This window comes from Elephantulus edwardii, unplaced genomic scaffold (genome assembly GCF_000299155.1).
Source record: "Elephantulus edwardii isolate Elephantulus edwardi_28Jun2011 unplaced genomic scaffold, EleEdw1.0 scaffold00018, whole genome shotgun sequence".
Classification (NCBI taxonomy): Eukaryota; Metazoa; Chordata; class Mammalia; order Macroscelidea; family Macroscelididae; genus Elephantulus; species Elephantulus edwardii.
In genome coordinates this window covers 24,904,440-24,931,975 of record NW_006399768.1, presented here as the reverse complement: position 1 = coordinate 24,931,975, position 27,536 = coordinate 24,904,440, and the positions used below count along the sequence as shown (strand labels likewise).

Below are 27,536 nucleotides of genomic sequence, written 5' to 3'. Positions count from 1 at the left end.
GCAGGGGGATTCGAGTTGTCAACTTTTTGGTTAGCAATACCATACAACAATGTACCATACCACCCAGATTCCTTATCTATAGATTATTGTTGTTGTTGTGTACTGTTGAACCCATAGCTGACCCTCCAGCAGGTTTTCAGAGGCAGTAAATCAATACAAGGAAATTGTCCATCTTTTTCCTGCAGAGCAGCTAGAAGATTCAAGCCATATACTTTTGGACTGGCAACACAATTCCTTACCACTAAGCCACCAGAATTAATTTAAAAATTTTAGTTGTTATTATAACCCCGAAATTAGCTTATATAGGAAAAGTATATTGTACAAAATACTCTTCCATCCTTGAGAAGAGCTAATTAAGCTTTTATTCCCTTCTTATACCTACTTTGATAGACTTTGGAAGAGCTTCAAATTGTAGTTAGACATTTAACCTAAAGGAACACAAAAGATATCCCACAAGCTGTAAGAAATCAGTTTTTTCTTATAATAATAATAGTAAGAATATTTAAAGTTTTCTTCTTCTAAATCAACATTTTTAATTGCTCCACAAATTGATTTTTGGTTTTCATTTACTTAATAAAGCTCAGCTTTTAATTGCTTAGTAAAGCTAAATGTATTGAAAGGATTAAATAACAAATTTAAGTTGGTTTTACTGACAATGGTAAAATTTTATAGAATTGATTACTGAAATACTTTTATCTTCTGTGTTTCCATATATAAACTAGATAAGTGCATTTAAAAATAAGATACTATAAATAAATGCTTGGGTTTTGCAATGTCATTATGGTATATATAACTTGGGGTTATATGAAAAAAGCAGCTCAATGTTTCATAAACACTTCAAAGGTTGATAGAACCCATTCTGTTTAGGGAAATTTTATTATTTTGTTTCTTCAAATAGATATTTATTTTCTGACTTGATGGTTTATCAGTTTTGTACAAAAAGGCAATATACAAAAGAGTACGTCTCTTTTTACATATACAAAAAAAGCCCCAAATGGCATAATCCTAACTATAGCTTGTCATCATCTTTACTTTTCCTCACTTTTTCTTTTACATTACTACATTTTTTAAACTGTTGCTCAAAACAATCTTTCCAAACCTATAAATTGTTGTTGTTCTCAAATTTTCTCCTCTTTCTGGTACTAACCAAGAGACTGGCAGATCAAATTGACCAGGAAGTATCTTGGAAAAAAGACCTGGCAATCTACTTACAAAAGCTCTCAGCCACTGAAAATCCTGTGGAGCAAAGTTCTACTCTTACACACACGGGGTTGCCATGAATCAGAATTTATAAAATGGTCACCGATTTGTTTTGTGTTTATACACCTTCTTCTTGCTGTAGGCCGTCAAGTCAGAACCGACTCATAGCTGATCCTCCAGCTGGTTTTCAGAGGTAGTAAAGCTCACAGGAGTAGAGTGCCAAGCCTTCTCCTATGGAGCAGGGAGTAAAATTGAACCACATACCTTTGAGATTGCAGCTCAGCTTCCTACCACTAGACCACCAGAGCTCAGGCTCTACAGTAATAACTATTAAATCATCTTACCACTAGACCACCAGAGCTCAGGCTTTACAGTAATAACTATTAAATCAAAGGCCAAAGAGTAGAAAATATTAGAAAATCTTTAAAAACGTTTGAAAACCATTAATATCTACACTAAGTGCTAGCATGTAATTATAATCTATAATATCATAGTCAGATTCTTATACTTTTACAGATAAGTAAATATCTTCTGCAATATAAGATATTTTTCTTTTGACATAATCTTATTTTTATGTTTGTTCATCACAAGTTTGTGTGTACCTATGAGTTTTACACTCATGTTTTCATTTGTGGTACCTCTTCACATTTTCAGCGGGCAGTAGGGGACACGGCTACTCATGTCTGCTGGTAATTAAGTGGGTGCTCACTCTGACTGGTCGTCTTCTTCCCAATAGACCGAGAGTCCCCGAGAGGTTACTCAACATTGACTGACTTGGGCAGAAGTGCATCAAGGGAAAGAAGAGGAACTCCAGAAAAAGAGGTAGTGAGTTCAATAGCACTTGAGTCTTTTTACACAACATACTTGGTAAGGCATGTGTCAGTCCAAATTTGCTCCAAAACCCAGTAAAGAACCTGGTCTGAAAATATAAACATGACAGCCAAGAACCTAAGATTATTTCCCTAAAACAGAGCGGAGTTTTCAAAAGAGAGTAGCTCCAGCTCTGCCCCAGTCATGGTCCAGGTTGCCCATGTAGCATCTCTGTCCGACCTGTGAATTCATGATTGAGGTCTAGAGTCCTAAGCCAGGTCACCTCATAGGAAGAGGCTGCTCTGTACAAATTTCCAACCCAATGGTCTAAAAGAGAACTCTGGGTCAGCAGTGCTGTATCTCAATACAAATGCCATGTCATGGTTTCTCGACTATTTTTGACAAAGTAAGTCCTTGAAATATATCTACTACGCAGGGTTCCCATGGAAAAACCTTTGTTAGATCTTGACTTCAGCCGAAGAGAAAGTTCTCTGTGATGCTTTATTTTCCTTTATAGCATTCTTATACCTTAGTTCCTGAAATGTAGTATGATATTCAGTAAGTACCATGAAGACATCATCTCAGATGTTCTATTTCCGTCTCTGTCATAGCTTAATATCTAAAGGCAAAAGCAATCCACATACATGTAAATTAAAATAATAATATGTGCATTGTATATGTTATCATTTGTTGAGACTTTGGGTACCTTTAATTTAAATGAAACTGCTTTTGGTAAAAGAACCAAATATTAAAGTCTCTACTGATCATTTACCATCCTTTTTAGAAGCTGCCTGCAAAAGCTGTTTATGATTTCAAGGCTCAGACATCTAAGTAAGTAAAAGAAGTTTTCATTATATTACTTGGATTGCTATTAAATAGTAAGATTTCAAGAGACACTTGTGGCATATATTAACAATAAAGCTTAATATCTAATTCAGTAATCCACTTTAATTAAATAGCTCCTTCAGAATTAATTGGAATAGGGCTAATTTTATTTTCATCTTGAGTTTACTTGTGACACGTTGCATTTTAAATTTTATTAAACACTTTAGTATACAATGAATTAAAAAAGCTAGAATTTCTGTCTAAAGAATGGAGCAAAATTAAAGTGCTGGGGAGCAATTAACATAAGCAGGGAATGTGACAAGATCTCTTTATCCAAATCTAAGGAGTATAGTTTGTAGGGTTACTGTCTAGAACTCTGATTCTGATCCCTGTGGTAAAATCTTCAGGTCTCAATAACCAGTGCTTAGAAGTTCTAAGCAATATTTCTTTTACCTTTTTGTTTAAATAGTTATTTGCCAAACGAGGAAAGTTAGTACAAAATACATGTGTAGGCTTCAGTGGGAAAGAATCTTCCAGATCTGTAGGAGTCCGTGTACACAGACCTCTTTAAAGAAACTCGGATGGGAGCTCTTTGCTTTGTGGCAGTCATCACAGTGTCATGCTGCTAACCCAAAGGCTGCATCTCTGAAGAAGCTGCACTGCAATCCTGAAGGCTCATGGTTCAAGTCCACCAGATTCTCTGCTGGAGAAGGAGGGGCAATCTCCTCCTGTGCCATTTGGAACTGACTTGACAGAACACACCAAGAAAACAAACAAACAAAAAACCAGAAACCCACAGCTTTAACCAATGTCTGCATCTCTGGGGTTGGAATCCATCAGTATCTCCTAAAAAGAAAGATAGGCAGTCCCTTGCTGTGAGTGTCCTGAGTTAGCAAAGGTTCCACCAAGCCCACTGTCTCACCCCATCTGAGCAAGTGAAGGCATCATAGCCCTTCTGGAGGCCTGTGTCCATCACTTCCCATCTTTCACAAAGTTCACTTTTTGGTCTTTCTTAAAAAAACAAAAATCTAATCATATTAGCATTGAAAGAAAATGATTAAACAGCTACCCTTGGAGGAGAGCCTCCCTCTACATCTCAAAAAATATTTCCCTACTACCAGGAATAAATTCCTTTTACTGAAGCTTAATCACATTTACCCAGTTCTCTTTGTAGAAGACATAAAGAGCACTTGTTCCTCACCTTGACTGTGGTTATATATTTGACCCAAAAATGAGGATTTGGGGATTATAGATTCCTTAAGCAGCTTTAAAGGGTTGCAAGTACCAGACCAGCCACATTTTGAAACAGCATTTCCATGAACAGTTCAATGTGAGCGTTTTGCACATGACATCTTGTGAGCAAGAGACAGATAACATTTGCTTTTAAATATCTGCTTTGGAAGCTGGTTTCCTTACAAGGAAATTTTATTTAAAAACACAGCTTAAGTAATTCATTAAATATAATGTTTAAATTTTAAATGTGAGATAAAATGTCATTGCTGAAATGTCACTCTTCAAATGAATGCATGAATAAAAGCAAACTTAGCACATTAGGACACTTGGAAATTCTCTGAGATGAGGACACAGTTTTGGAACTGAAGAGTGAGACTATTTCTCTTTTTCTAAATTACCAAAACTTGAAATACTCTGACAACATAGGCCATAGAGAGTAGGACTGCTAACCCAAAGGCCACATCACTCTGGAGGTTCAAATCTACCAGCACAGTCTTGGAGAAAAGATGGGCGACCTCCCCCCAAGCAATTTACAGCCTCAGAAAACAAATGCAGTGTCAGCTAGGACTCAGTTACAACTCAGTGGCAGCGAGTTTGAATGTATTAATAAAGTTTCTTAATCCCATTTCCAAAACCAGAATATACCCAGTATAAATCAAAATCTTTCATTTTAAACATTAAATTTTATTTTATGCTGCTTTTTTTTTTTTGGTAAGTAATGCATTTGAGAAGAAAGGTTGTGTTTAAACAAAAGACTCTGTGAATCTTCTTTACCTTTCTGAAAACAATCCGTTGTTCTCGAATGCATGTCATCTCAAAGTGACCCTAAGACAGGAGAGATGTGCCCCATGGATTTCTGAGGTTATACATCTTCGTGGAAGCAGCCTGCCCCATATGCCCTGTGGAGCAGCTGGTGGATTAAAATTGACAATTGTTTGTCAACCAAGTGCTTAACCGCTACACTACCAGGGCTTCTTTTTGTCTTTGTCTTTGTTATTATTATGCACCATCTAGTCGACTACAACTCACCTTGCCTTCTCCTATACTGTCCTTGTGTCTGATGTACTCAGGTCATGGTTACAGTCACTGTGTCAATCCATCTCAGGTTCTTCCCCTCTTTCTCATTCTCTGACCCTCTGCCTTTCCCAGTGTGATGTCTTTTTCCAAGAACTGACCCCCTCTTAACAATATGCCCAAAGTTTGTTTGTAGAGTAGTTGAAAATACAATGTATTTTCTATGTGAAGATTTTAGTACTTCCAAATGTGTATGTAATAGGAGGCTCTGTCTGGCAAAAGCTGAGCACTTAGCCCCTAGCTCAAAGGCTGGCAGTTCAAATCCACCCAGAGTGCATCAGAAGAAAGGCCTGGTGGTCGGCCTTCAGAAAGTACCACTGAAAGCCATTAAACCTTTCTTGCATTCTGTTCTGAAACGCAAGAGATTGTGTGAGTTGCAATCAACTGGGCTAGGAAGCAACTCTTCTCTTAGTTTTAAAAGTGTAACAACTCTTCAAGTATACAACATTTTTCCAATTTGCTTGAGAAATCTTCTACATCTGACATGAATCCTGTCTCCTTTACATATTCTATAAAAGTTAATGATTCAGTTGAATATTCTCGAGATTCAAGGATGGAAGGCACTATGTTATTACATGGGACTCTTGGGAAAATATATACTTTAAGTGCTTTCCTAAAAAAATATGACTGTGGAGGCTAAATAATGAACATACAATTACCTGCTTAAGGAATCTTGATGTAGCTATCAAATGCTGATGTAGGGAAGGTGAGAATTTAGTCATGCATTATTCCAAATGAGTCATGTTCTTATATTTAAAATGGAACATATAATCATCCAAATTTATCTGCCTTAGAAACAGCCAAAAAGGAAAACCATAGTGTCTTGAGAATGTTTTCATTTAAAAAAAAAGGCACAAAGAAGGCAATAATTTGCATTTAAAACAGATTTATCCTTGCACATTATTGAAAAATAAAAGTATGAGATTTTTTTTTGTATTACAAAAACTAATTTCCTCTCAGGATCTTCTTTCTAGACCCCTGTCAACTATCTTCAAAGATCCGAGGGTACAAAGTTTTCTGGTGTCAGCACTAATATTCTGAGACTGGATGATGTATGTTTTCCTTATTGTAAACTTTGGCGTATCTAAAGGAGACAGTTTGAGAGGGAGAGATAGAATTAAATAGCTAGCTTAAGGGTGAAATAAGTCAATGCAGAACTAATCAATCATTTTGTCAAACTTCAAAATACCTCTGTATAAACTAATGTTTACATGGCAATATCCCTTCCTATGTCTCTTAAATTTCTATCAATCCATGATTTATAACAGATACGGTGTTTATACTTACTACTTTTGAAAATTTTATTTCAAAAAGTTTACATTTGTCCTCTTTGAAAAATATTTACACCTTTAAAAAAATGTTTATACTTTCTCTTTTTGGAAAATTTGTTCAATTTGATGTTTACACTTTTTATACTTCCCTTTTTGAAAATCATTTCTAGTATTGTTACAAGAGAAGTTGTGAGAAAAAAATACTTCTTTAAATGGGCTGAAGAGTTTAATTTTTTTTAATACAGCAATTCAAATTTTCATACAAAAATGTAGAGCAGGTGTTGCTCTTAAAACTAATTGATAAACTATGGCCATTTAAATGTGTCCCTCACAGAGAGCTGTCATTTAAGAAAGGTGACACTGTCTACATCCTCAGGAAAATAGATCAGAATTGGTACGAGGGAGAGCACTACGGCAGAGTTGGCATTTTTCCTATCTCGTATGTGGAGGTAAGCTCTTGCCTATTCTCTCTTGGGCTGTTGTTTCAAAAGTCACTGTAGATTCAGAAATAAATAACTGCTTTCTTTCACAGAAACTCACTCCACCAGAGAAAGCACAGCCTGCTAGACCCCCGCCCCCGGCGCAGCCTGGTGAGATCGGAGAAGCTATAGCCAAATACAACTTCAACGCAGACACAAACGTGGAGCTGTCTCTGAGAAAGGTAACAAGACTGTTGATGCTAGTGGTGCATTCAAAAGGCTGTGTGTTCAAAGCAGAAATAAATTCCTTCCTTCATTGTTGTTATTGTTGTTGTTGATTGCCATTGAGCCAAGCACAACTCATTGTGACCCTATGAACAAAAGACCTGAAGCTTTTCTATAACTATTATCATTTATCAAAGTTCATAGAGTTTCCAGGGGCATGTTGTTTAGGAAGTGGATGCCACTCCTGCTTCCAAATTAGACTTTATTCCCCCCTCCATTTTCTACAAGGACTTTTCTGGAAGTTTGGTGGAGGTACCATTACCTGGCTGTGTCTTTCCTGACAAGCAATGGGAGACAGAGATTCTCTGAGCGACTTCCACCCTGTGACTTTTCTTGGGAAGCAGGCCCCTGGCTCAGTTTTAATCAAAACACCAGGACATTACACATGGGGTGGGGGGAGGGGAGGATGGCACAAACAGTCAATGTGCTCAGCTTCGACTAAAGGGCTGGAGGTTTAAGTCTACCAAGAGCTGCTTTGGAAGAAAGTTTTCACAATCTATTTCCAAAAATTCAGTCATTGAGAACACTTTGAAGCACAGTTCTTCTCTGATACCTGTGGATTACCACGCAGCAGTCACCTCCACATGGAAACATCAAAAAGGAAAAGCACTTTATTAATCCTCTTTAAGATAGTCATCTTCTGCTACCTTATTTTTCAGTTGGGGGAAAGAAATTACATGTATGAATGATCATTTTTCACTTATTTTGCAATCAAGAGTAATCCTAAAAGTAATGTAGATAATTTCCCTCTGAAGAGCCTTTTGAGGACCCTCAGCACAGTCTGTTTCTTTAACGGCCCTTCTGGACCTCCTAAGTGACCCAAACTTCACAACAACCTAGTTGATCCTCTATCTCTTCTTAACAACATTGAAAAGAACTCTTTCAACTTGCTACTTTAATAATAAACTAAAATACTTCTTTTCTTCTTGCTAAAATTCACCTGTCTGAGGTAGCGTTATGTCTGCATACAGTACACACAGATCAGAACAGCGGTCCCAGAACCTCCAGTACTGATGGAATAACTGAGGAAATCCTTTGGCACATGTGGTAAAGGAGAACCTTCCCTCTCTCTGCCTTTAGTCCCAGTTCTACACTGTCCACTGATCCCTATTCTACCTCTAGGCGGTGCCACCTCCTCCCACCGCCAGTCGTGCAATATTGGAGGAAGCATCGCATCTCACGGTTATTATGTTAAATAGAGGCTCCAGCTAATCCATGATGTAAGGAGATACCTTTTTCTTCTGCGTGCTCTGTGGAGTGGTGGTCGGGCAAGTTAAATAGACCATCCAGCACTTTAGGGAAAACAAAGCTCTCTACTTGAGTCCTACCTGAGGAAAAGCGCTTTAATATGAGGACGTTATTAGCTGTGGAACCTCTCCAGCATTCTGTTGGTGGAGATTCCTACACATTACATCACCTTCTGAAAGCAGCCTCAGCGTTTTAACCATTTCACCTCATCAGACTTGCTAATTTCTGAGCCACATGTTGTTTTGGGTTAGAAACAGACCAGGCGGTATGACATTACTTTTATGACTGTGCATAACAGAAGTGGTTGTGTAGGTGCTATTGAGTCAGCTCCAATTCATAGCAGTTCCATGACACCACATCAGTACCCTGTCCCATCCTCACCATCTCTACGGAACTAAATTTATTGTTTCTGTCACTGTCAGTCCATCTCCATCCAGGTCATTCTCTTTCCTCTGATCCTCAACTTTCCCCAATATGATATCCTTTTCCAGGAACTAGGCCCTAATGATAACAACTCAATTACTTAATTGCCATCAAGTCAGAACCTACTCATAGCTGACCCTCCAGCAGGCTTTCAGAGGCTAAAAATTATATGAGAGGAGATGATCCATCTTCCTCCTATGAAACAACTTTAGATTCAAACCATCCAGCTTTAGATTAGCACCTTGGGTTGGCCGCACAGCCCCCTATCCGCAAGACCAGGAGAGCACCCCTTGTGATAACATGCCCAAAATATCTGAGACACTCTGTTGCTATTCTTGCTTTAAGGAGCACTCTTACTGCACTTCAGAAGTTCTAGTACTTACAAGTCAGGGGTGCTTTAATAGCCTGTGTAGCATGGCCACCAAGCCATCGGAATGGATGCTGAGGTTGCACTAACCTGGTACAGGCCAGCTAGGTGTTCACTCTGGCCACAGTTTATGAATTATCACAAATACTGTCTTCACTCCTTCCCCATCTGTTGGCTCTGTTCTTGGACATTATTTAGCATAGGTAGATTAATGAAGTAATGTGATGTGAGGTCCAACCTCATCGGTTCTGGAGTTTTATTTCTGCAACACAATGCAGACACACCATCATAGAGCTCTATCCTGTGCTCTTCTGAAGCTCTTCCAACAGCAAGTCATTTCCTTGAAAGTGTTAGGATTATATCATTGAGACATTCCTGTTAAATTATCCCTATCTGCAAACAATATAGACAAGTCAATTCACATAGTTGCAGTATAGCACCAGCTATTAGCCAAGCATCCTTGGGAAGTTTCTGAGTGGTGAATGGATAATTAAATTGTATATATGTAGAGTGTATATATTGTGTATATATATCTATATAGTGTGTGTATATATAAAAATATTTTTAAGAGTAAGCTTAGAAACTTTATTTTCATTTCATTGACTAAAAAAAAAACTAAAGTTCTAAGACCTTTTCCAAATCGAGGGGGGGGAAAGTCATTTCTTTTTAAAAAGTCATGTATTAAAAAGTATTGATAATTCTATTTGGTAGGTCACCACTTCTCTGTTTGTAATGCTTTTTTCTCATGTTCATTACAGGGAGATAGAATTATTCTTCTTAAAAGAGTTGATCAGAACTGGTATGAAGGTAAAGTGCCAGGTACCAACAGACAAGGCATCTTCCCTGTCTCCTATGTAGAAGTTGTCAAGAAGAATATAACCAAAGGTGCTGAGGACTATCCTGACCCTCCAATACCCCACAGCTACTCTAGTGACAGAATCCACAGCTTAAGTTCAAACAAGGTAAGAAGATACTCTATCACCCTAACATAAAGTCTGAGATCTACAGTAAGATGTTCAGAACTGATTTTAGAGCACTAGACTAAAATGTTTTCGCTTTTGCAAAGGCAAGAATTTCTATTTAGGTTCCTAAGTGTATGGGTACCATGTCAAGTAAATGCAATTTTACTTTTTTTTCCAGAGATATTCTAATCATCTGTTTCAGTTACAGAATAAGTGACCTTAATACAGGGCACTTAAAACAGCATTGAAAAGTGAGACTGTTTGGTGTTACCCACTTTTATTTGATTATGAGTTTCCAGAATCTTCTTTAGTATGTGTGTATGCGTGTGTATATATACATAATTATTAAAGCTTAGTATCGACATCAATAGCTTTCCTTCAGCAGTTATCTGCTGAAAAAGAGAGAAGAATCTTCATCTACTAGCAGTAAATATATTCATTTTATCTACCAGTCAATTACTTTAAAAGAAGTACAAGATGGGTTTTAAGGGGATTAATACCTTCCAAAAATGTCATAATCATATATCTAAATGGTTTATCCAGTATTTAGGAAATTATTCTATAAAGTTAAAAAGATAAAAGAATATTTCTATAACTCAAATGCATTTTCACATTCCTAGATTTGTCTCATAAAATTATATTTTAAATATTATAGAGAAATGTGTGTATCAGATGAGTAATGAATTTGTTTTATTGCCACTTCTTGAGAAAAATATACTACAAACTTTATATCGATACTTTTTAAAAGGTGATAGTTTTATTTCCAACTGGTAATCCTTGCTAAAATGTCATTGGCTTAATGTAGAAACTTCTCAGTACTATTAAACAAAATCATTTTAGTTCAAATGCATACCTAAAGAGTGTCATCTTAAATATATCAATGACTACATACCCTCTTTTCTAACTGACACTTGCTAACAGAAATAATAACTTAAGTGATTTATGAATCACTCTTTGACATTGTTTTAAAATGTTTCTTGATAATATATATACATATATATTTGCTAGCGGAAACTCAGATGTAAATTAATATCATCTCACATAGTTCTACTTTCATAGTACAGTAAGGTCTAATTCCAGTATTTTTTAAGACAGTATAATCATATTATTTTTGTATTATAAGTAGTACAGGATACCCAACTTACAATAAAAGGAGGTTCATAGTGAAGTTAAGTGCTCTGAACCTGTTCACAAGTGCATTGGTGACAGTGGTGATAATGTGAATAGAGTGGTAGTGGTAGTAATGGAGATACTAGACTTTAAAGATTTTTCTTCCTCATCTACATAATATGTGTGTCCATGACAGATATAAAAAAGGAAAAAAATATCTTGAAAACCTGCATCTTTCATAAACTTTCAAAATTTAATTGCTAAGTAAAAACTTTCACATTGTAAAGTGCAGAGCTTTAGCAAATTTTAAAAATTCTCTAGATTGAAAGAGAAGCTCTAAATAATTTCTAATACGTCTCCAGAACTTGAAAGGATTGAATATCCACCTAGTAACACTCCGCAAGTACAGCTTCCCATTATATCAAGTGCTAAGCAGCCTTTAGGGAGCTCTGGTAGCCTAGTGGTAAGAAACTGCCCTGCAATCCCAAAAGCACACGGTTTGGATCCACCAGCTGCTCTTTGGGAGAAGGATGGGCATTCTCCTCTCATTCAATTAGATGCCTCTGAAAACCCGCTGGAGGGTCAGCTGTGGATCAGTTCTGACTCAATGGTACATACACAACAAAAACATTAACAAGAAGCCGACTTTAGTTCTTAATCTTTTATTCAGGTGTTGTAAAGTTTTATGACACTCTATGCGATTTTTGTGACACTCTATACTATTTCTTACATGATAATGATCTATTTCTTTAAAGAAAACCCAAAACCCCAGCTACATCTATTCAACAAATGCCTCATTCCTGTTGTGAGAGACAGAGACAGTCAAGTGAGAAAGCAGTAACGCACTGTGCAGTGAACACAAAGGACTGAGAGTGTCAGACTCAACAAGTGTGAAATATCGTCCCTCAAGTCAACTAGACAGTGCATCTCCAAAATCCTTCTTGAGTATTTCTTTATTTCTCAAAAGGAGTTAATCTGCCTGCAAAGAGCTAACATAAAAGGTCCTTCTCCGTCCTTTCTTAAGGTTCTTCTGTGAAAAACATGTATATTCTCTAGTGCAGCAACAAGAGAGAGCTGTAGTAGAATGCCACCAGGCAGTGCTTCCTGAACCCCTCTTAGACATTTACTTAATAATTTCAACTTACTGTTTATATATCTAAAATATAATATGAAGCCTCACAGAAGTATGTTCTTTAGGAGATTGATGCAGTTGATATTGTCTTCATTGCTGTCATGTGCCATTGAGTCACATACAATTCATAGTACCCCTGGGAGCAACCTTGCCCTATCTTCCACAATCTCAGATCTGCTCCATTCAATCACTGCAGTCATAATCAGAGTATGCTTCATAAATCATATCTCCACAGGTTAGCATCATATGTTTCTCTTTTGAGAGAGAATAGAAATCTTTGCAAAAGTTTATGCCCACTGACATTATGTTTCCTTGCTGTATAAGCATTTATTGTGACTTTTTTACTTTTGAATTAGCTGAGTAAATTAACTTACCTTCTGTTGAACATGAATTTGTGTTCTTGGAAAAAATATTTTTCAGAACATCTTCCCTTACAAATGTATTGCTGGATAATAGTCTAAAAATGTTTTAGACAGTTTATTATGATCACCTTGCAAACATAAATTAAAACTTTACAAACATTCAAAAGAATTGACAAAACTGCAGGAAGAAAACACTAACCAAACACAGTGAATAAAAATTTTAACAACTGATTTTCTGTCTAAGCATGAGTGCAGAGTCACTTACATTAAATGAGATCTGGAGTCCTAGCTGCAAAGAGATAAGACCATGAAATTATCTCAGGGTTTCATTGTCTGTCTTCATCTCTGTGACTCGGCTTATCTTGTACTTGGAGACTGAATTAAAAAATTAGTAGTTTCAGACTACAAGTAACTTTTCTAATTAATATGCTTCATGGTTGTTTGCATTTGAATTCAGCAAAATATCTTCAAATGTAGGATGCAGCTCACACTGTTTTCATAGTCACTACCTCTTCTTTCCTGCATCCCTGTTTCTCTGTGTTTTGATGAATTACTGTTGCTCTCTTGGTTTACTTATTTCTTCTTATTTCATTGTCCCTACATATGTCTAAGTTGGCTTCAAGTGAACCATGTCCTCCCTCCATGCACAAAACATCACCTGGTGCAGGCGCAGCAGCTCTCTGGGGACTTGCCCACGAGTGGCCTTCCCTGACAGCTGGCCTTCCACTGGCAAACCCGTCAGCCCCAACACCACCTCCTTTCCCAGACAACTTCTTGGATGAATTAGAGAGGCTTAGTGCTTTAACCCTACAAACTGACCAAACCAGAACAAATATCCCAGAGGACACCATTCTCGAAATTAAGGAGGATCCTCCAGCTTTCCTGGCATTGCTACCAGCTCCTGCCCCAGTGGAACCAGCAGGCTTTCCACGACCTTATTCCCGATCTGGCGAGGGCTCAGCTTCAGCCCCATCACACCAGGCAATGCCACTTCATGACCACCTAAAGACAACTCAAGAAACATTTGCTGATTTGAAAAAAATGAGAAGGGGCTTTTCAGATCCTAAAAAGGCCCCTGAGGTCCTAGGTGATAAGTTTGTCGCCTCTGCATGCACCAGTGTAGGTGCCTTGGCCAAAACGCTCCCAGTGATTGGAGAGGAAGAGGAAGAAATCATTGAGGGGATTCTATCAGGCACTTGGAGAGGGTTGCCGGGACCGCATGACCAAGATTCCATGTCATGTGGCCATGATGACACAGAGGTAACACCAGCTCTGCACATTGAAGAGGAGGACGAGGAGATAAGATCTGACTGCTTAAAATGTGCAACCCTCACAGAGCCTAGAATCTGTGAAGAACACCACAACGGAGCAAAACCCAGTAACGAGGTATTTCAATCCTATCTACATTCCTGAAGAACTAACCAGCCTTACTATGATCAGCTAGTATAGCCAATCATATTAATAAACATTGTTCTAGATGGTTTTCTTCTAAGACACGCCGGCACAGCATGAGTCAACGGTGGGCGGAAGGTCACATGCAAACAAACTATATTAACTCCATTAATAAAGATTATAATCCCATAATCCTGTTCTTTCTTTAGGACTATAAATTTTTACAGGAAGTATTTAGAATTTACATAGCCTGTCCAGTGTTATTAATGATACTAATAGCTGACTTCTTCCCGAGTGTCAGAAGGCACTGTGATCTCTCCTCACAGCCTAGTCAGATCGTATCCCCCCACTTCAGAGATGAGGAGGTTTACACACACACAGAGAAGTTCAGTTCTAGGATGAGAAAATTATGCAACAACTTTTGGTAGAATGGCAGCAGGAAGAAAAAAAAAAAAAAGAAAAAACCAGAAAGCGTTTAGAGGGAAAAGGAAGGGAGGGAGAGAAGGCAAGAAAAAGGAGAAAATAACACTCTGGGACCCTTTGGGCCCCTCTGAAGAGGTCATTTTCCCCCAGTAGCTCACTATTTAAGAATTGCATGTCACATCCTCATTTTACAAAAAGCCTTGGAATAAAGTGCATTTTTTTAATCAGTGAAGGGAGGAAATACCCTGCACTGTTAATTTAGAAGCCTCTCTCAAAAATAGAATTTTATTCTTGCAAATATAAAACTTGTACATTAAAAAGCAGTTGGCTGCTGGCAAACATTGAAAATATGAAATAAAAACAATATTCCCCATTTGCCGTTTTGCGGGATCTTCTTCCCCATGGGGTTGTCAAATCCTAAAAATATTTTTTTTAAAAAATTTTCTTTTTAAATCCCAAGGGTTTCTTCCGAGGTCTCAGGGACTTTCCCTACACAGAGTGTCCTTAGAGGTAAATAGTAGTCAGTGCTCATGGGGCTGGCCTCTGAGCTCAGTGGGCCTCTCAGCCAGCAGAGAAAAGGCCACGTGCTGTAGTCAGCTCTAGTTGTGTGTGTGTGAAATCAAGTGTGTACTTAACACAGGTTGCACATATTTTAGGGAGTTATTCACACCACTGATATTTCCCATCTATCTGTTTATCCACTTTTTAAAAGGAGATTAGATAAATGACTTGGTTCACTGCAGTGGTGGTGGTTTGTGAGACTAATTCTGCCACCAGTTCACACCTCACCCAAAGAAATTATGACTTTACCTCTATATCAAGAAAGCTGTTTATATATCATGGCTTGCCATAAAAGTAAGATCCATATGGTCATTGCTGGGTTCTAGACCCTTTTTTTCCTTCCCATTTTGAAGGAGCAATCATCATATAATTCTAGTACAAAATTATGGAATGTAGGAGCATTTCACTACATCAGAAAAATAAAAATGATCCATGGAAAATGCCAAATACAATTCACCAGGAAAAAATAACTGCTTTTGTTATAAATGTCACTTCTCAGGGTTTTCTGTAACTTCAAAATTCTTTACATCTGGGGGATATTCTCTAAAGACTACTGACCTCACCTGGCCACAAGATAACTGCATCTTGTTTTTCCTTAATGTTTAAGCCACCTTCATGTTCTCCAGGAAGTCGGGGCACCACACCTTTCCCAAGAGGTCTGCTTTCCTCCCCTCAGCCTCATTCTCCCTCCGCCTCTGTCTCTGATCTGGTTTCTACACTTTCCCAGCTTACCCAGCCTCACTCACCTCCTCTCCTCCCCAAACACTGTTACCAGCAGAAGATAAGTTCACCAAAGTTCAAGGTAACTGCATTATGAGCGTGGTTTATTGCATGTCTACCAATGCACTGAATTAAACAGATGCACATTTGTAGAATGGTGCGGTCTCACAAGATTAAAAGCTTTGTAAATTCTTACTTCTAACATTTAACATCATTAGCATGGCCTGTACCCCAAAACTGCAAAAGCTATAATTGCATACCAGCTATGCCCTAGTTGAGAGGGTAAAGAACTAAAAATTTTCTCAGAATAAAAGGTTCCTGTTAGATTTTTTTAAAAAAAAAAGTTAACATCAGAATAAGAGCAACTCATTCAAAGGCATCAGTGTTGTACTTGTCATCCTCTGTCACTCTTGGAGGGAACTTTGCCCATCAGCAAGTTCAGCAGAGCCTGAGGCATTGACCTAAAGCCTTATTCTTCTACAAAACTGAAATACATTAATAAGGACACCAGAATGATGCCAGGTTTATGCCATTAACAAAGCTTCCATCAGTGAGGCCCATAGATTGGCAGCCGTATTTCACTCGTCCACACTATACTACTACTAGAGTGTCTGGGTGGTGCAGGTACTCAACTGCTAACTGATAGGTTGGTGGTTCACACCTATTAAGAGGGACCTCAGAAGAAAGGTCTGGCGATCTACTTCTGAAAGATCTGAAAACGCTGTAGAGTGGTTCCATTCTGCAGTGCGTGATTCGGAACTGACTCCAGAGCAGGTGATTAAGATATACTCTGTAAAAAAACAAAAACAAAGTGAAAATTACTGAGAGAGATTCCATAATAATCACAGCATATAGCCAACCCACTATAGCTTCTGGGATTTCAATGATCATGAAACTTTTTCCTTAGGAAAATGGTGATTGAACTCACATAATAGCTAATCCTCATAGTCAGCCTTTTGGACTTGGAATGAGAGTGTTTGCGGACAAAGAGTTAAGGTTATAATTGAGCCACATTTCTATAGTAGAAAGCACCAACTCCTGAAAACTATCGTGGAGGCATCCACCAAAATAGCCCATCTAGGTGAATTCATGTTAAGTATGACTTTTAGGAAAAAATGCAGTACTTTAAAGACAGAATGTTGTTCATCCTTTGAGTTTTTATCAAGCTAGCAAGATAAAACAAAATCAAGGACAAATGCTAACTTTTAATCCTCTACTGAATTTTTTCAAACTTAATATATTCATTTTTCTATTTATAGAAAGTTGACTTTTTTATTTGTAAATATAAACATAAATTTCATCAACTCCAGATTTTAATCCTACACCTGACACAATAACAAACTATGCTGATTTGAATCCTTTAAGAAATTTATTTCCTCAAATTTAAGTATATTTAATACAAAGGAAAATAATAATTTATAATTGAAAGGAGAAAAAGAAACATTTTAATAATGTCTAAATAGGCATAGTACAATATCCATAAGATAGGCACAGTAATATATTTCTCAACACCTAATCAGCTGTCATTTTACTTAAAATATGTTCATTTAATGTAAATATATTTTTTTAATAAGAATTTCTATCATTTCTTTCCAATATTAACTCTCACTGCCATCCAATTCATTCTGACACATAACAACCTTCCTTTATGTTTCTGAGGCTGTAATTCTCAACAGGAGAAACCTGCTACCGTTTCTTCCTGAAGAGCCACTAGCGGTTTTGACCCACAGCCTTTTGGTTAACAGTGAAGCCAGCTCTGTGTCACACCATGAGAGCTCCTCATGCTATAGAGAGTAAAACTAATTCCACTTTGTGGATTACAGAAAACTAAAATGTACATAAATTATGGGTTTGATATGTAAATCACAATTCAAATTTCCCCTAGTCTTTCAAATATCTCTTTTTGGAAAATAACATTCTTCTCAACAATTATTCTAATTTTCAACTGTACTATATACTCTGAGTTTTTGATTCAGAATGTATAAAAAGGCACGATATGAACTCTAATTGAAGTAGGGGCTTTTTAAAAAGTGCAATAAAAGCTAAATCTTGAGTTTCTTTCAAGAAACTCAGTTACTATGGACCGACAAAAAAGCATCGTCACCCTCTATCAGTCCTATTACAACATGGCTTCTTGAACACTGATTTCATTAAAATGTTAGACCCTAATCTTCATAATATAGTCAAGCAATCTTTCCAACTATATCTTCCCTATATCATCCCAATAGCTAACTACTATTTTTGTAAAGAAAATCATTTCATATACCTTGTGCTTATACCTTTATTTTAGTAAAGATTAGGGTAGCTGTAATGCCATAAAACTCAAATATTTTACAGTTTAAACAAGATACAAGTGCATTTCAATCACAGATAAATGAGGTTATCTAGGAACAGTATTTTGGATGCATAGTCCCCAGAGAACCCAGGAAATTCTATTTCATTTGACTCTTCCCCCTCATCAACAAGAAGCTTCCTTCTACCATTGGGTCCATGATGGTTGCTCCCGCTCCAGCAGTGTCTTCTTGATTCCAGCCCAAGGGAGAAGGAATGAAGATGGGAGATTATACTGTTTCCCCTTGAAGACTACATCTATGTGATTTCCACATGTATCTCATTGATAATAATTAGTTACAAGGACTAGAATTTGGGGAATTCATGGCCTACTGGTAAGAAGTTGTGCTGTAATCTCAAAGGCATGCAGCTCAAATCTACCAACTGCTGTGCAGGTGAAGGATGGGCAGTCTCCTCCTATGCAATTAACTGCCTCTGAAAATTCAGTGGAGGGTCAGCTATGTAATATTATAGTATTAGAAGATCTAAACTAGTCTTTTTTAAGAAAGACCCAATATTTGGAATTCCACCTCTGAGACTGGACAATGGGTATTAGAGACCAGCAAGAATTCTCTGCCATAATTGTGGTTTTTATAAATTTTTTAAATTCTTTTTCTTTTATATTGGCTTGCATATAAAATTTGTATACATTGGATTACATTTCTATACATTGTGCTTCAAGCATTCCTCTATTGATATTATCTTTCATAGTATCATTCCCATACATTGTATCTTATAAAATTAATCATCTTTGACCCATTCCCATCGTTACTCCACCTTTTCAGGTCCCCACTGGATCTTTCCTAATTTCCTAGTTTCTCCAACCCCTCACTCTGCCCATATAACTCTTTGTCCTCAAGGTTTCCCTCCCTCCCTTCACCTGCAGCCCCCTCCTCCCTTTCCTTCCTCCTTTGGACTTTTGTACACATTTTACTAGCTATCCTTCTATTTTTACAATAATGGTCTTATGCAGTACTTGTCCTTATGAGATTGAGTTAGTTCACTTTAGCAAACTAGTACATCTCATCCCAGGTTTAAAGTTCAAGGTCCATCACTACAAATGATTATGAAAATGTTCCTGTTGGTGTTATTTTTATGTGCCATTGAGTCACCTGCAACTCATAGTGATCCTGTGTACAATAACTTTGAACACTGCCCTATCCTGAGCCAGTCTCACTGACTCTGACACACCTAACTCCATGGCTCCGGTTACCATGTCGATTCATCTCATCCAGGGTCTTCCTCTCCTGCGCTGTCTCTCCACTCTTTCAAGCATGATGTCCTTCTCCAAGGATTGGTATCTCCTGGCCATGTACCCAAAGTATGTGAGATGGAGCTTCAAAATCCTTTTCTCAAAGCAGAAATTTGGTTTCACCCACTCCAAGACAGACCTATTCATTCAGCAGGCAGTTCATGATATATTCAAAACTCTTCTCCAGCCACACAACTCAAAGGCATTGATTCTTCTTCTGTTATCCTTAGTCGTTGTCCACCTCTCTGATGTAATTGTGAAGACCATGGCCTGGATCAGGTGTACGTTCATCTCTAGACTGACGTCATTGCTCTTTAGCACTTTGGAAAGGTCCCTGACAGAAGACTTCCCAAATGCAAATTGTCTTTTGATTTCCTGACTGCTGGTGCCAAGAGTGTTGATTATAGAACCAAACAAGCTGAAATTGATAACAACTTCGATCCCTTCTACATCCATCATGATGCTGCCAATGGGCCAAGTAGTGAGAATCTTTGTTTTCTTGATGCTGAGCTTCGATCCATATTGAAGACTACAGTCCTTGACCTTCTGCACAAATGCTTCAGATCCTCCTCAGTTCTGGCAAGGTTGTGTTATCTGCATAACACAGGTTATAGGTGAATCTTTCTCCAATCCTGATACCACTCTCCTCCTCATAAAGTCCAGACTCCTGAGTGATCTGTTCCAAATATAGATTGAAAAGAGATGGAAATAGGATGTATCTCTGATGCACTCCCTTCCTGATTTTGAATCATGTAATGTTTCCTTGCTCTGTTCTGACAACTGCTGTCTGGTCCAAGGACAAGTTTCACATGAGCACGATCAAGTGTCCTGAGCTTCCTATTCTTCTCAATGTTAGCCACAATTTGTTATGATCTACACAGTAAAATGCCTTTACATTGTCAATGAAGACAGACATTCCTCTGGGACTCTTTGCTTTCAGCCAAGATCCACCTGACAGTGGTGATAATGACTCTAGTACCATGGCCTCTTCTAAACTGTTCAGTAACATCCACACTCTGGTGGGTCAGCATTTTTGAGACATGAGAGTTAAGAAAAGTCACATACGTTTATTTGAAAGTCTTTCCAAAGGGAGCCTTGTTGGTGCAGTGGTTAAAGAATTTGGCTGCTAACTAAAAGGTATCCTCTAGGATTGAAAGATGAAGTGGTCTGCTCCATTTAATATTGACAGCCTCATGTGGTTCCTTTTCTACAAGGTCGCTGTGAGTGCAGATTCACTATATGGTAGTGATTTTTACCCCAAATGTTAACATTTTCATAAGTCAAGTAAAATACCAAAGAAATTCATTGCTTGTCCATTTGTCAATTGAAAGTAAAATAAAGCATGTGTGCTTGGAGGCACTGGTGCACAGGCACACGTACACACACCCAATGTCAAAGAATCACAAGGTGTTTATAGTAAGGATTATATTAGGTATTTAATTCTATTCCACCTATTTCCCCCAGAAAAACTATATTTCCCTATGTAATATGTTAGAAAAGTTTGCTTCCAGCAACTGTTTGAAATTTCCTATAAAACTTGTTGGGCATTAAACCAAAAGGAGCTCTGGTGGCCTAGTTAGTGAGGTATTGCACTACCAACCCAAAGGCAAGTGGTTTAAATCCATCAGCTGCTTCTTGAGCTGGAGATAAGCAATCTCTTCCTGTGAGATTTATAGCCTCTAACAATCCCCTGGAGGGTCAGCTATGAGTGGATTCTCACTCAAAGACTCATAACAATAACAGCAACAAAAAACGATCTCTCTCTCTCTCTCTCTCTCTCTCTCTCTCTCTCTCTCCTTGCATTTATTCAAATAACCACAAAGAAAATAGGTCTGATTTGAGGGTATCTTGACCCCAATTCACAGGCCTTTTGATAAAGAGGTAAAATTTCTGCCGTGTGTTTTTAGGCATCTCCAGTGCATTCATATATCTTTTCTGACCCAATACCCCACGTCAGCCTTTCTCTGCTGTTTAGTCCCATGATAACACCACAGTTTGGTGCCTCTGGTGTGAAAACTGTGTGAAGTAGCCAGATGTGCAGTTTGCAGGGAGTTAACCCCTCCAGATCCACTCTTACTCAGGACTTTGGCGTGCTGTGTGTGCATGGAAAAAGTAAAGCAAGAAAAGTACCCCTGAAGATTCTGTCATGAAGACAAAAACTAACCAACTTCTTGTGGCTTTTCCAGGATGACTTTAAAAGAGAGCTCTCTGTCCTGGGTAAGCCTCCTCGGAGCCCAGTGATGTCTAGGAGGTCCTGCAGCTCGCCTGTCCGAGGGCTCGGCGGTTCCCACAGGGTAGGGTCGGAACCCTCCGCCGGCTGCCAGACCCCAGAGCCACCTGTGGGCGGGTAGCTTTCCCTGAGCTGGCTTTGCTGTGCCTCTGTAGCAAAATGGGTTAGAGATGCCAACAGGAGGAGTGAACAAATTATAACAAGCCAAGCAGTCGGTACCATCCACACCTGAAATCCTCTCCTCAGACTCTGGCTAGTATTATTAGTTGTTACAGAGGAGGGAGTTTTCCCAAGTCCAGAAACATATGACCACATTTGCCTATACAAGCAAGAGTAGAGTACGTGTTGCTTCTGCATCTGTCTCATGCTTCTGCACAAACATTCTCTTATAAATTGCTGCTCACTAGTCATTGGGTTTAGTGAAAACAAACAGCCACCCACTATCAAAATTGTGGCCAGTCACATACCAACTTGCACACTTAACAGTAAGTTGGCTTCTGTGCAATTCAGTTTATTTGGACTTTTATTTAATCAGCAAGTCTTTGCTTCAAAATATTGTGTTGCCTGGCGACATGTGCGATTTTTACTTAATATTGCTTTTTAAAGCTCTATGGAACTCCCACTTCATATCAGCTTTTATTTAAACTACTTACATGTAAGCTACTTAGTTCTACCATATCTACCAGTGTTTTAAGCTCCCTGGTTCTGCTATATCTGCCAGTATTTTAAAAGGAACAGATGCTAACAGATAGTATAAACACTGAGGAATGCAGCTCAAGGGCTTGAGAATTTCCATCTCTGCAGAAGTCAAGCTTCCTTTCACTATGACTATGTTAATGGAGCCTGGTTTAACCTTATGTGGTACTGCATTTCAAGTTCTTACAGACTTGATTTCAAGGAAGTTTTACTTTTTCAGAATGTAGGTAGTTGTCATGTACCACCAAGTCATAACTGACCCTTCAACAGATTTCAGAAGTAGTCAATCTCAATGGGAAAGATTACCCATCGTTTCCCCACAGAGCAGCTGATAGATTGAAATTGTATGCCTTTGGGATGGCAGTGCAATTGCTTACCATATGGTCACCAGAGCTCCTTAAAATGTAGGTACTTCACTGTCTGTATGTTATCTGGTGCTCATAGCAACCCTGTAAGGCAGAGCAGATCTGTCCCTTGAGGTGTCCTGGACTGTAAATTATGGAGCAGATCACCAGATCTTTTCTCCTGCAGAGGGGTTTGTGGGTTCAAACCATTGACCATTCCAATAACCACTGAGTGTTACCATTGTCCCAACAGGGCTCCTTCTTTGTATAAAAAGACCACGTTTTGTCGCTGAGACACAGATGTTACCACCTAGGAAGGAAATCATCTTCAATTTGCAGAGATTCTTGAGTGCAGTCAAAGGGCCTTCCTGAGTCAAAACACAGGAAAACCCCTTCCACACCACTCCCGCAACTGACAAAGACTATTTGGTGGCGGTAGTGTACTTTGGTGGCCTGGTGGTAAAGAATTGTACTTCCAACCCAAAGCATGTGGTTCAGATCTACTAGCTGCTCCATGAGATAGATGGGCAAACTCCTACCATGAGATTCAATGCCTCTGGAAATCTGCTGGAGGGTCAGCAATGGGTCGGTTTCAACTTCAAGGTCCTCAACAATAACAATCTGGTAGTGTGGTCCGTAGGAAATTGGGCTTCTAGCTAACCCAAAAGCAGTGCTTCTTTCGCTGTTTGAATCTCCTCAGGAGAAAGGTAATCTCTTCTTGTGCAATTGATTGCCTCTGAAAACAGTGGAGTGTCTGCTATGAGTCCATTGTGACTGGAAGGCTGGAGTTTATCCAAAAATGAGGGAGTTCAGGTGGGGCAGTCTGTAGGGAGTTATACTGCACTTTTCTGACAGTGCAAATCAATCAGCAACTCTGAGGCAGAACAATGGGCTGTCTCCTTCCATCACCTTATGAGCCAGACAGAGGGTCACTAAAAGTTGGTAGAGACTCAAGGGCAGTAACGGTTTTTTAGTTCATCCAGAAATTAAGACACTCTGCTGACTTAGTGAGTATGTCTTGCACTGCTACCCACTGAATCCAAAGCCACTCCACGGTGAAAGGATGGGCAGTCTCCCATGAGGATTTCCAACCTCAGAGACCTGAGGGAGGGTCACTGCGAGCTAGAATCCACTGGACAGCAGTGGGTATCCATAAACCTCCCAAATTTGGTTTTGGTCCACTTAAGTGTTTTTTTCCTTTGCCAGATATTCTCTTATGTATTTGTATGTTAAATTATATGTTTGCAATTGGAATACAGATCTCCTATTTTCTTTTTTCTTATCTTCCTAATTAAAGACTGGGGAAAGTCTGTATTCATAAATACAGTGTAGTTAATAGGAGAATCACATCTAATTCTAGCTGGCATACACTAGAATTAACATTTTCTGGAAAAAATTGACAAGGATTCATAATTGCTTCTCATTCTTTCAAAGATATTTTTCTTTATTATTTAAAGTAACATTCTATGATTATATAATTATTTAAAGCTTATTTCATTTTATGGATAGACGATCTTATAAAAATGATGCCACAGAACACAGATAAGCAGATGGCTTTAAAACAGACATACCTCATTATCTGAGGTAGGGAAATATCCATTTAGTGATGTCAGAGGACTTTGGCTAATTTCAGATAATTTTCTTCATGAATGGTGGTTTGTGATTTGATCTATTAAAATCAGTATGCACTTATAACTTGGCATATTTGTGTCAATTTTTTTACATTTAAAAACAGTTGCACTAAAAGGGTGAGGAGAAAGTAGTGTTCACTGACAAAGAAAGAAGTAAATATTCCGAATACTGTGAAAACAGGACAAAGAGAAAACAATCATGATACACTTGTCACTCAAAATTGCCAGCATTTAACATCTTCAAAGTTGATGTGAGGCTTTAAACCTCAAAATGTTCATTGTTTCATTTTTATTACAAAATTGCTAAGTTCTGTTTGAAACATCTCAGCAGATAGTTTATCAAGAAATAAATACAGGCTAAAAATACTTCTGGATAAAGAATGATTCCTTCACAGAAATTTAAATCATAAGAAAGGAAAAATATGGCCCCAAAAAAGAATGCTATTCTTAGCTCTGTGATCTTTGAAAAATCTATTTAAAATGAATTCAATCTGGAGGGACTTGGTGAGAACGGCCCATAGACAAAACCAATTTTAGCATGTTGCTCTCATCACCCACCATTAGGTGGCAGAAGAACGCAGATACATTACATTAGGAAGCGTGTTCTTCCTCAGGGTGTTGGCACATTTAGGGATTTAGGGAGATTCGAACCACTGGCTCTTTCCATGGACTAATTTAGAATCTGTATTTAAGCAAGATCCTTGAGTAATTCCTTTGTGTATGTCTTGAGTGGGCAAAATATATCTGGGATGAAAATGCTCATTTTGCTCAGACAAATACTTCTTTGCTATGGATAATCAAATACATTCTCTCAGGAAAGGTATTTTGGTTTGACTCTCTCCTGAAAATGGGATTGATTATTTGTACCAACTTAGGTCATCTATAAACTTCAGAATTACTTGTAATTCTTTCAAAGACATTTTCATAGTAATCTTTTATGCAATGAGGAATGGGAATACAATTTTTCTCTTCCATTTCTTCCTTTTATTGTTTTATCTGATATTTAGAAATCACTCCGTAGCTGTAAGTTTCAGCATATCAATCTAGGCTATGAACCTGAGTTATTATCATTATTGCTTTTCCACAACTGAGAAACAGAAAAACTAAAGGATAAATAACCATCACTTGTCCAGTTATTTGACAACTGAGTATGTAAGATTGATCAGTGGCAGGTACTTTTATATAACAGAAACATATTTATGGTAATGAGCATTCCTTTGTAGCTTCCTCAAGAGATAAAGATAGTATCTTGTTGGACTTTATCATTTTAGTAATAAGAGTATTGAAGCGCATCTCCAAAGTCACTAGCAAAACCCAAATGGCACCCATGTACCCTCATAAACAATTATTATTGTTACTTCTTTCGAGGCTAAATATTTCTTTATGCTTTAAAAATTTTATTGCTTTGCATACAATCATTCATTATACATTATGAATGTATATACATTACGTCTCACTCACATACATGGTTTTACACAATCATTCATATATGTTGTATTATATATCATTAATTACCATTGATTTATGCCTGTTATTACCCCATCTCTTCAAGTCCTATGGAACCTTTCCTATTCCCTCACCACGACCACCACCCCCCCCCCCCCGCCCCTACACCCTAACCTCTGCCATCATGGTGTTTTCACCCCTTCCCGTTCTGAACATTTGTACAGATCTTGCTAAGTTATTCTCCTATTTTCACAGTAGTGATCTGATGCAGTATTTGCCCTTCTGTGACTGATTTCTTTCACCCAGCATAATACTCTAGTCTCTCTGATGTTATATAGTCTTTTGAAAGACTCGTTCTTCCTTAATGCTGCACGGTATTCCACTGTGTGAAATCTGCCACGATTTTTCAATCCATCCATTCTGTTGATGAGCGGCCAAATGATTTTTTTAAATAAAGTAGTTCAAATGTTATAGTCAACTCCAACCTGGTCCTAGTTGTTTGCATTAACTTGGAGATGATTCCTGTTGAAGGTAAGTTTGGGAAGGTTCTGATATTTACCATTAGAACAGATGTGTTCTTTATCTACTAAGAAAAACAGTGATAAATTCTAACCTGAGTTAGTGAACAGTATAAACAAGAACCATGTCCCTGCCATGGAATCAACTCTGACTTAGGGCAACCTTCCCTCAGGTTTTAGAAGCTGTACATCTTTGTGGGAACAGACGGCCCTACGTTTCTCACTATGTATGATAGCCCTAAACCCTGCTCTATCCTGTGCCAACATTATTTCTGACAAATTTACTCTTATTACACCAGTCATTGAATCAATACATCTCAACAAGGGTCTTCCTCTCCTGCAATGTCCCTCCACCCTCCCAAGCATGACATCCCTCTCCAAGGACTGGTCCCTCCTTGCAACATGCTCAAAATTTGTCAGACAAAGACTCAGAATCCTTGCCACCAAGGAGCAGGCTGGCTTCACCCTCTCCAGAACAAACTTGTTTGTTCTCCTGGTAGTCCATAGTATATTCAATACTCTTCTCTAGCATCACACAGCTCAAAGACATCTATCATCCTTAGTCATTGTCCAGCTCTCTGACACGTACAAGCAATTGCGAAGACTATGGCCTGGATCAGGCATACCTTAGTTTCTAGACTGACGTCATTGCTCTTCAGGACTCTGAAGAAGTCCCTGACAGCAGACTTTCCCAATTTAAACAGTTTAGAAAAGAGATAATTGAAGAAAATTTTCTTTCAAAGGATACAGAAGGGAAAGATGGTTTGAAAACAAGGACAGTACTGCCTAATTTACCCAAGAACACAAGTTCTTGAGATACAGAAATCTGTTGAATTAAGTTAGCCATATACTTATAGTAATAGTACAATTCTCATCATTGTCAAAGGTCTAATTAATTTAAAAGATATATGTGGTAGGTTAACTTGAAGGAATTAAACTAATGAAATTATAATGATGAAAACTAAAAAATGACAAGCATATTTTTTAAAAGTAGATTTTATATTAATGAACAATTTTCTTTAAGATGATATAGCCATAGTTTAGGAGCATTCTTTGTGCAACAGTTAAGCTCCCAGCTGCTACTCAAAAGGTTAACAGTTCAGACCTAATCAGCAGGCTTCAGGAAGGAGGACCTAGCAATGTGCTCCCATAAAGATGATTCTAGCCTAGAAAACCTATGGAATATTTCTACTCCATGATGGGGGAGGTAGCTATATAAAATTGAGACAGAACTTGAAAACAAGATATAGGCTATAATAGGTGTGGTCGCT

The 27,536-nt window shown here is 38.1% G+C and overlaps 1 protein-coding gene across 8 annotated transcripts in view; it reads left to right on the top strand.

Moving 5' to 3' along the window:
• The window catches only part of SORBS2 (sorbin and SH3 domain containing 2), a 252,030-nt gene that overhangs the window by 216,080 nt on the left and 8,414 nt on the right, over positions 1 to 27,536 (top strand). For all 8 annotated transcript variants that reach the window (XM_006882257.1, XM_006882253.1, XM_006882251.1 and 5 more), the window contains 5 exons: positions 1,937 to 2,022; positions 2,795 to 2,841; positions 6,748 to 6,862; positions 6,946 to 7,074; positions 9,914 to 10,117. In XM_006882257.1, coding sequence (XP_006882319.1) covers positions 1,937 to 2,022; positions 2,795 to 2,841; positions 6,748 to 6,862; positions 6,946 to 7,074; positions 9,914 to 10,117 — 581 coding nt within the window. The remainder of the gene's footprint in view (positions 1 to 1,936; positions 2,023 to 2,794; positions 2,842 to 6,747; positions 6,863 to 6,945; positions 7,075 to 9,913; positions 10,118 to 27,536) is intronic.